Source organism: Phocoena phocoena, chromosome 16 (genome assembly GCF_963924675.1).
Source record: "Phocoena phocoena chromosome 16, mPhoPho1.1, whole genome shotgun sequence".
In the NCBI taxonomy this organism is placed as follows: Eukaryota; Metazoa; Chordata; class Mammalia; order Artiodactyla; family Phocoenidae; genus Phocoena; species Phocoena phocoena.
In genome coordinates this window covers 53806710-53816440 of record NC_089234.1, presented here as the reverse complement: position 1 = coordinate 53816440, position 9731 = coordinate 53806710, and the positions used below count along the sequence as shown (strand labels likewise).

At 40.2% G+C, this 9731-nt stretch overlaps 1 protein-coding gene across 1 annotated transcript; it reads left to right on the top strand.

The window, feature by feature from the left end:
• The first annotated feature begins 588 nt into the window (after positions 1–588).
• LOC136136040 (cytoplasmic polyadenylated homeobox-like protein 2) lies at positions 589–1673 on the top strand. The gene is given in 4 exon segments (XM_065893919.1): positions 589–597; positions 937–1149; positions 1472–1564; positions 1566–1673. Coding segments are annotated over 4 exon segments (423 nt in total).
• The last annotated feature ends 8058 nt before the right edge of the window (positions 1674–9731 follow it).

Genomic DNA, 9731 nt, shown 5'->3' with positions numbered 1-9731 from the left:
AGGATTAAGAAAAAATGGAGACTAGAGATGTTAAATGAAATACTTAGGGTCACATATAAAATAAACAGGCAAATTATGACTCAGTCTCTTGCTTGTTTATATGTAGCCTTTGAAAACAATGGATTTAAGAACATAATTTAGAATATATTCAGTCATGAATTCGTTCTGGTGAAGCAGCCCGAGTAACATTAAAAAATTGGGGCTTCCCTGGTGGCGCAGTGGTTGACAGTCCGCCTGCCGATGCAGGGGATACGGGTTCATGCCCCGGTCCAGGAAGATCCCACATGCCGCGGAGCGGCTGGGCCCGTGAGCCGTGGCTGATGGGCCTACGCGTCCGGAGCCTGTGCTTCGCAACGGGAGAGGCCACAACAGGGAGAGGCCTGTGTACTGCAAAAAAAAAAAAAAAAAAAATATTTAAAAATTGTGGGGAATTTTTGCTGGGTTTAGAGAACAGCTGGGAGTCAGTTTTGTCTAAATGCAGAAGATTGCAAACAGATTGAAGGGAGATTTTTGAAAGGCCTAGGTTTGCAAGTACAGAAGGACCACTCCATATGGTGGAGGGGGTGGGGTTTTGGAACTGTGTACAGCATGACTTCCGTAATCACACGTGCAGCCGCAGGAAAGATCGCCGTTACTTTTTGTCTTACGCAAGGTCAGGAGGATAGTCGGTGATAATGCCGAGCTAGGCTTCACTACAAAATCCTCTCCTACGTTATGGAAACACATTGTGGAATATAACCAGATAAGTAACTTGGATAAAACACTATTCTCTCCAGAACTGGTTCCAGAACAAAAATGCCCAACTACCACCTAGAGAGAGACAGAACGTTTGCTGCTAGGAGAGCATGTGAGTTCCTTGTCCAAGGTCACTCACTTTTAAGCCTCCAGGTAGAATCTCCCAGCTACATCACTGAACAGACCTTCTCTTCCACCCAGGAGGCTCTGCTGGGTAGAGCTGACTCTCCTTCTCTGGAGACACAGGGAGTTCCCAGTCAACAGGATGGCTCGTGTGACACTCTGGTCCCAGGTATTAAAAAGGAACCAAGCTATGCTTTGGAGTACCAAGGTGACGTGGGAAGTAAACTTGGTCCTGCCTATCCATTTGCCAGCTACAAATCGGCACTCCTTCTTCATCCTCCTACATCTTCTGTGCAGTGTTTTGAGAGGCACAGGCCTGAGAGAGGGGAAAGCCAGCGTACAAGGCCCTTCATCCTGCATCATGTTTGTACCGTGCAGGGAGAGGCGGCAGCAACAGAAGCTGAAGGTCCATTGTCATTACTCACTATTTCAAGGACAGCAGCAAAATGATTTGCTTATGTTCTCTTCGGCTGCCTCAACAGCCTCAGAATCACCAAGGGAAACGGTAGTCCCAGGACAGCATCCAATGCACCTGAATCATGGGGGTTTAGGGCAGCAGGTGCCCGCGCTTCAGTCATGACAGCTTGGGGGGTGGGTGTTCCCAAACTAATAGCCTCTCTGTTCTCAGCTTCAGCATGTACCTCGGCAAATAATGGTCAGGTCTCTGCCAATGCCTCTTGGGCAAGATATACAGCAAGGAGCTGCAGAGCAACCCAGTTCCCAAATGCAGCAGCTTTGGAATGAAGGGTCTACAAAGGTCAACTGCTGGGACCAAGAATGTGGCTCTAGGAAATGATTCTAAGCTGCTGAAATAATAGCCATAGGTCATCCCATAGTCATCCACACAGCAGCTGAAGGCAAAGCCCTCTCCAGGGCCCGCCAATACTGTCTTTGGGAAAGCTCCAAGAGCTGTTGATCCTTTCTGGTAGGGTAGCCGTGCCCGGCAGTGTTATAGCCCCTAACCAACAGCTTACAGCGATGTGTAGAAAGCTGGGCTGGAGTATGGAACACAAAACCAACAAACACAACAGCAGCAAGACAGCCATCCAACAGAAGTTGCTGAATCCAAAGCAATTACAAGCAACATGAAGGGCACAACTGCAGTAGCCTTTGGATGAGAGGCCTACAAGGCTGCCGTTGCAAAGCTCTCTACTCCGTGGAGCCAGGACAGCAGCTGTATGTCTTCCTGCAGCCAGTTTCACCGAAGCCCTGACTGTGAAGGACCAACAACATCAGTTGGTCTCCATACATCTGGAAGCAGCCCCTTCACTGAGGCCTCTTGAGCTTTCTCCAGTTAAGGCAGGAACTTCCAATGGAGATGCAGGCCCAGCCGTTGCACTCTAAAGAGCTCCAGGAGGATGTTGGATCAGCTGTGCAGCCCACAGCATCCCTTTAGCTGAGAGCTGGTGCATGGGACTCAAGTGCTGTGACCAAGTCACCTGTGGATGTGGAGCAACAAGATGTCACAAGATCTGAGAGTACCCAGTGGAGCATCTGAATGCCACATTGGTAACCTGAGTTTTTGAGGAAAAGCCTGGCGTCTGTGAACCTCTATCTTTAAAATGGTTTTCATAATTTTGAGCTTTAAGATACAGAATCGTGTTCAGTGAAACATCAAGTTGCCTAAATCGTTTTATAGTGTGATAATTATGAAAATAAGGGATAAAATAGTAAATAATACTGATTATTCTTGGATACAAATACATGTATACATACACAGCAAAAATTTTAAAAACGTAGACTGAGTTTATATTCAGTAGACAGTTGCATCTGGGCAAGTAGGAAAAGCAAAGGTATAAAATATACCTTTTAAGTTATGAAACAGCTTATATAAATGTGAATAAATCTAGCATCTGAATGATGGCATTTTAATTTTATTTTTTATGTTGGTCTAATTAGTATATTTTTAAAAATTTTTATTGAAGTATAGTTGATTTACAATGTTGTGTTAATTTCTGCTGTACAGCAAAGTGGCTCAGTTATAGATCTCTATATATTCTTTTTCATATTCTTTTTCATTATAGTTTATCACAGGCTATTGCATATATTTCAGTATCCCTACTGAATATAGGACCTTGTTGTTTATCCATCTGATGTATACTACTTTGCATCTGCTAACCCCAAACTCACAATCCTCCCCCCGCAACCCACCTTGGCAACCACAAGTCTGTCTCTGTCTGTGAGTCTGTTTCTGTTTCATAGATATGTTCATTTGTGTCATATTTTAGATTCTACATGTAAGTGATATCATATGGTGTTTGTCTTTCTCTTTCTGACTTACTTTGCTTAGTATGATAATCTCTAGGTCCATCTATGTTGCTGCAAATGGCATTATTTCATTCTTTTTTATGGCTGATATTCCATTGTGTGTGTGTGTGTATATATATATATATATATATATACACCATATCTTCTTTATCCATTCATCTGTTGATGGACATTTAGGTTGTTTCCATGTATTGACTATTCTAAATAGTGCTGCTATGAACATAGGGGTGCATGTATCTTTTCAAAATATAGTTTCGTCTGGGTATATGCCCAGGAGTGGGATTGCTGGATCATATGACAACTCTATTTTTAGTTTTTTGAGGAACCTCCATACTGTTTTCCATAATGGCTGTACCAATTTACATTCCCACTAGCAATGCACAAGGGTTTTCTTTTCTCCACATCCTTGCCAGTACTTGTCATTTCTTGTCTTTTTGACAATAGCCATTCTGACAGGTGTGAGGTGATACCTCATTCATTGTGGTTTTGGTTTGCATTTCCCTGATGATTCATGGTGTTGTGAACATCTTTTCATGTGCCTATCGGCCATCTGTATGTTTTCTTTGGAAAAATGACTATTCAGGTCTTCTGCCCATCTTAAAATCACGTTGTGTTTTTCTGATATTAAATTGTATGTGTTCTTTATATATTTTGGACATTAACCCCTTATCAAACATATTGTTTGCAAATATCTTCTTCCATTCAGTAGGTTACCTTTTTGTTGGTTTACTTAGCTGTGCAAAAGCTTTTAAGTATGCTTTCCTCTAGGAGTTTTATGTTTCATATCTTACATTTAGGTCTTTAATCCATTTTGAGTTTATTTTTTATATATGATGTGAAAAAATATTCTATTTTCATATATTTACATGTAGCTGTCCAGTTTTCCCAGCATCACTTATTGAAGAGACTGTCTTTTCCCCATTGTATATTCTTGCCTCCTTTGTGGTAGATTGACAATAGGTGCCTGGGTTTATTTCTGGGCTTTGTATTTTTTTTAAAGGATAGTTGATTTACAATATTGTGTTAGTTTCAGGTATACAGCAAAGTGATTGAGCTATATATGTATTTTTTCCAGATTCTTTTCCATGATAGGTTATTACAAGATATTGAATATAGTTCCCTTTGCTATACAGTAAATCCTTGTTGTTTATCTATTTTATGTATAGTAGTTTGTATCTGTTAATCCCATACTCCTAATATATCCATCCCCTGCCTCCCTCCTTTCCCCTTTGGTAACCATAAGTTTGTTTTCTATGTCTGTGAGTCTGTTTCTGTTTTGCATATAGATTCATTTGTATTATTTTTTAGATTCCATGCATAAGTGATATATAATATTTGTCTTTCTCTGTCTGATTTTCTTCACTTAGTATGATATTCTCTGGGTCCATCCATGTTGCTGCAAATGGTAATACTTCATTCTTTTTTATGGCTAAGTAATATCCCATTGTATATATGTGTGTATATATATGTATGTATATATGTGTATGTGTATACCACATCTTCTTAAACCAATCGTCTGTTGATGGGCACTTGGGTGGTTTTCCATGTCTTGGCTATTGTAAATACTGTTGCTATGAACTTTGGGGTGCATGTATCTTTTTGAATTAGTTTTCATCTTTTCTGGGTATATGCCCAGGAGTGGGATTTCTGGATCAGATGGTAGCTCTATTTTTAGTTTTTAAAGGAACCTCTATACTGTTCTCCATAGTGGTTACACCAATTTACATTCCCACCAACAGTGTAGGAGGGTTCTCTTTTTTCCACACCCTCTCAAGCATTTATTATTTGTAGACTTTTTGATGATAGGCATTCTGACAGGTGTGAGGTGATACTTCATTGTAACTTTGATTTGCATTTCTCTAATAATTAGTGATGTTGTGCATCTTTTCATGTGCCTGTTGGACATCTGTATGTCTTCTCTGGAGAGATGTCTATGTAGGTCTTCTGCCCCCTTTTTTTAAAACATACAGTTCCCTGTGCTATACAGCAGGTTCTTGTTGTTTATCTGTTTTACATATAGTAGTATGTATCTGTTAGTCCCAAACTCCTAATTTATCCCTCCTCCCCCTTTCCCCTTTGGTAACCATAAATTTGTTTTCTATGTCTGTGAGTCTGTATCTGTTTTGTAAATAAGTTCATTTGTATCATTTTTTTAGATTCCACATATAAGTGATATCATGTGATATTTGCCTTTCTCTGTCTGACTTCACTTAGAATGATAATCTCTAGGTCCATTCATGTGGCTGCAAATAGCATTATTTCATTCTTTATGGCTGAGTAGTATTCCACTATACACACACCACCACCACCACCACCACCACCTCCTCTTCTTAATCCATTCCTCTCTCAATGGACACTGAAGTTGCTTCCATGTCTTGGCTATTGTAAATAGTGCTGCTATGAACATTGGGGTGCATGTATCCTTCTGCCCACTTTTTGATTGGTAGTTTGTTTTTTTGACATTGAGTTATTGAGCTGTTTATATATTTTGGCTATTAACCCCTTGTTAGTCACATCCTTTGCAATACTTTTTCCCCTTCCGTAGGTTGTCTTTTCATTTTGTTGATCATTTCCTTTGCTATGCATAAGCTTTTAAGTTTGCTTTGGTCCCATTTGTTTATTTTTTCTTTTAAATCTTTTGCCTGAGGAGACTGATCTAAGAAAATATTGCTGCCATGTGTGTCAGAATATTTTGCCTATGTTCTCTTCTAGGAGTTTTATGGTGTCTTATATTTAGGTCTTTGAACCATTTTGAGTTTATTGTTATATATGGTGTAAGGGAGTGTTCTAATTTCATTGATTTACATGAGGCTGTCCAGCTTTCCCAACACCACTTGCTGAAGAGACTGTCTTTTCTCCATTGTATATTCTCACCTCCTTTGTTGAAGATTAATTGAACATACGTGTGTGGGTTTATTTCTGGGTTCTTTATTGGATTCCATTGATCTGTATGTTGGTTTTTGTGTCAGTACCATGCTGTTTTGATTACTGTAGCTTTGTAGTGTTGTCTGACATATGGGAAGGTTATGCCTCCAGCCGTGTTCTTTTTCCTCAGCATTTCTTTGGCAATTCTGGGTCTTTTGTGGGTCCATATAAAGTTTAGGATTATTTGTTCTAGTTCTGTGAAAAATGTCATGGGTATTTTGATAGGGATTGCATTAAATCTGTGGATTGCTTTGGGTAGTATGGCCATTTAAACAATATTAATTCTTCCAATCCAAGAGCATGGGTTATCTTTCCATTTCTTTGAATCATCTTCAGTTTTTTTAATCAATGTTTTATAGTTTTCAGGTTATAGATTGGTTTTTCTACTTTCTCTTTCTGACATTTCATTGTTAGTGTAAAGAAATTCAACAGATTTCTGTATATTAATATTATATCTTGCTAGCTTGCTGAACTCATTTACTAGTTCTAATAGTTTTTGTGTGGAGTTTAGGATTCTCCATAGAGTATCTTGTCATCTGCAAATAGTGACAGGTTTACCTCTTCCCTTCCAACTTGGATACCTTTTATTCCTTGTCTGAGTACTGTGGCTAGGACTTCCAACACTATGTTGAATAGAAGTGTTGAGAATGGGCATCCTTGTCTTGTTTTTGAATTTAGTGGGAAGGCTTTCAGCTCTTCACCATTAGTATTATGTCACTGTGGGTATGTCATCAATGGCCTTTATCATGTTGAGATATCTTCCCTCGATGCCCACTTCTGTGAGAGTTTTTATCATGAATGGTGTTGTATTTTGTCAAATGCTTTTTCTGCATCTGTTGAGATGATCATGTGGTTTTTTTTCTTTCCTTTTATTAACATAGTGTATCCCATTGATTAGCAAATATTGAAACATTCCTGCATCCTGAGAATGAATCCAACTTGATCATGATGTATGATCCTTTTTATATGTCATTGGACTTGGTCTGCTAACATTTTGTTGCAGCGTTATTTACAGTAACTACAACATGGACACAACCTAAGTGTCTACCAATGGATGAATGAATAAAGAAGATGTGATCTATCTATCTACAACAGAATACTACGCAGCCATAAAAAAGAATGAAATCTTACCATCGGTGACGACATGGATGGACCTGGAGGGTATTATGCTAAGTGAAATAAATCAGACAGAGAAAGACAAATACCACATGATTTCACATATATGTGGAATCTAGAAAACAAAACAAACAATAAACAAAACAAAAACAGACTCATAGATAGAGAGTGGATTGGTGTTTGATAGAGGACAACAAGGGTGCTTCTGGGCAATGACATATCAGAGCTGCAACCTGGGATGGGTCTTGGAGCTCAAGGGAGCAGAAGCATGGTTGCAGCAATGATGGGTCAAAGCCATGACCTGGGACCTAGGGGCAGGGCTCAGGGCAGCAGCTGGCTAGTCCCAGCAATGGTGGTTCAGAGCTGTTCTTGGGATGCAGGGAGTGGGGCTGAAGGAGCAGAGGATGCCCTGTAATGGGACAAAGATATGACCTGAGTATGGGGTACCAAACCACGGCAGCTCCAGACCATATATAGTGAGGTGCTGTGGTGTTCTGATCCCAGAGAATGGGGCATAGCAGCGACTGGGATCCCTGAGGGCAAATCTCACCAGAGTCGGCTCTAGTCAGGAGGAGTAGATGCAGTGAAAGGAACACCAGGCAGCTCCATCAGTTGGGCTCAGTGTTGGTGAAGACTGTCAGAGACCTCTATAGCAAAGGCTGCAAATGTCCATGGTGGTGAGGCCTTCTGGGGTCTTCTGCTCTCCAATTCCTCTGATGTGAAATTCCTCCGAGGGCAACCCTTGTGGTGCCATGCTGCTTTTGACTGTATAATGGGATGACACAAAGTAATACGATTCCTATACTTTTCTGTGACCTTCCTCAATTTTTGAGCTCCACAGGGGTTTTGATGCTTCTGCTTTGTAGTTCAGTGCTTTCTCTGGACTATTTTCTTTGGCCTATAGTTATATATTGTTTTTGTTTTTTTCTGGGGGAGATGAGCATTGGGACCTTCAAGCCCTCTCTTTTACTGACATCCTCTTTGACTTTAGGTTTATTTTTTCTTTTTTTAAAAATTATTTTTATTTATTTTTGGCTGCGTTGGGTCTTTGTTGCTGTGTGCTGCCTCTCTCTAGTTGTGTTGAGCGGAGGTTACTCCTCATTGTGGTGTGCAGGCCTCTCATTGCAGTGGCTTCTCTTGTTGTGGAGCACGGGGTCTAGATGCATGGGCTTCAGCAGTTGTGGCACGTGGGCTCAGTAGTTGTGGCTTGTGGGCTCTAGAGCACAAGCTCAGTAGTTGTGGCGCACGGGCTTAGTTGCTCCGTGGCATGTCGGATCTTCCCGGACCAGGGTTCAAACCTGTGTCCCCTGATTGGCAGAATCAAGTCTGATTCTGATGCTTACTTTGTTTTTTCAAATTGATGCTTACTCTGTTTTTTCAAACGCTTACTCTGTTTTAAATTCCTGTCCTGATATTCCAACATCTCTGTCAAGTCTGATTCTGATGCTTACTGTTTTTTCAAATTGAGGGGCGTTGTTTTGTTTTGGTCTTTTGGCATCCTTTGTATTTTTTTCTAGCTTTTTTTGAGATAAATTTACAGGGTTATATGTTAATTATATGGTGTACAATGATGATTTGATACATGTATATATTGGGAAATGATTACCAAAATAAGGTTAGTTAACACATCCATCACCTCATATGATTACCATTTTTTGTTGTGCCAAGAACATTTAAGATTTACTCTATTAGCAAATTTCAAGCATATAATACAGTATTAATAATATAGTCACCATGCTGTACATTAGATCCCTAGAAGTTACTCTTTTTATACCTGGAAGCTCGTTCCCTTTGGCCAACATCTCCTCATTGCCCCCACTCTCCAGCCCCTGGCAACCAGTAATCTACACTATGTTTCTATTTGTTCAGCTTTCTTATGATTCCACATGTAAGTGAAATCATACAGTATGTACTTTTTTTCTTAATAGCTGGAAATGAGGTACTGAGTAAAAGAACTCCTGTAGATAAACCTTTAGTAATGTGGTAATAGGGTATGGAACTAGGGGAAGCATTCTGTCATCCTAAGGTCTCAATCTTTTAGTAAGCCTATGCCTCTGGACTGTGAGCTTCACAATTTCTCAGTTTCTTTTGTTCACCTTTCAGTAGGAGAGGATGAGTAGAGTGGGCTACAGTTGGTATTTCCCTTCTCCCACATGGAAGGCTAGAGTTGGCTTTAGTTAGGGATTTGTCTCCCCCCAGGTCACTTAGGTTTTGATCATACCTCAGCAGGCTAGGATCTGGTTAACTAGTTTCTCCTGAGTGCAGGCCTTATTAAGAATAACAGAATGCTCTGGTATATTTCAAAATGGTTTCCTTTGCCATCCTCCTGGCAAAAGCACGAGGAGATTTTTCTATGATATTTATTATGGGAACCTGGCTGAGCTCCTGGAGGTAAATCTCACAACACTGTGGTGCCCCTCAACAAAATACCAGCAAACCAAATTCAACAGCATATTAAAAGGATCATACACCATGATCAATTAGGATTCGTCCTTGGGATGCAGGGATGATTCAACATACACAAATCAATAAATGTGATATACTACCTTAACAGAAGAAAATCA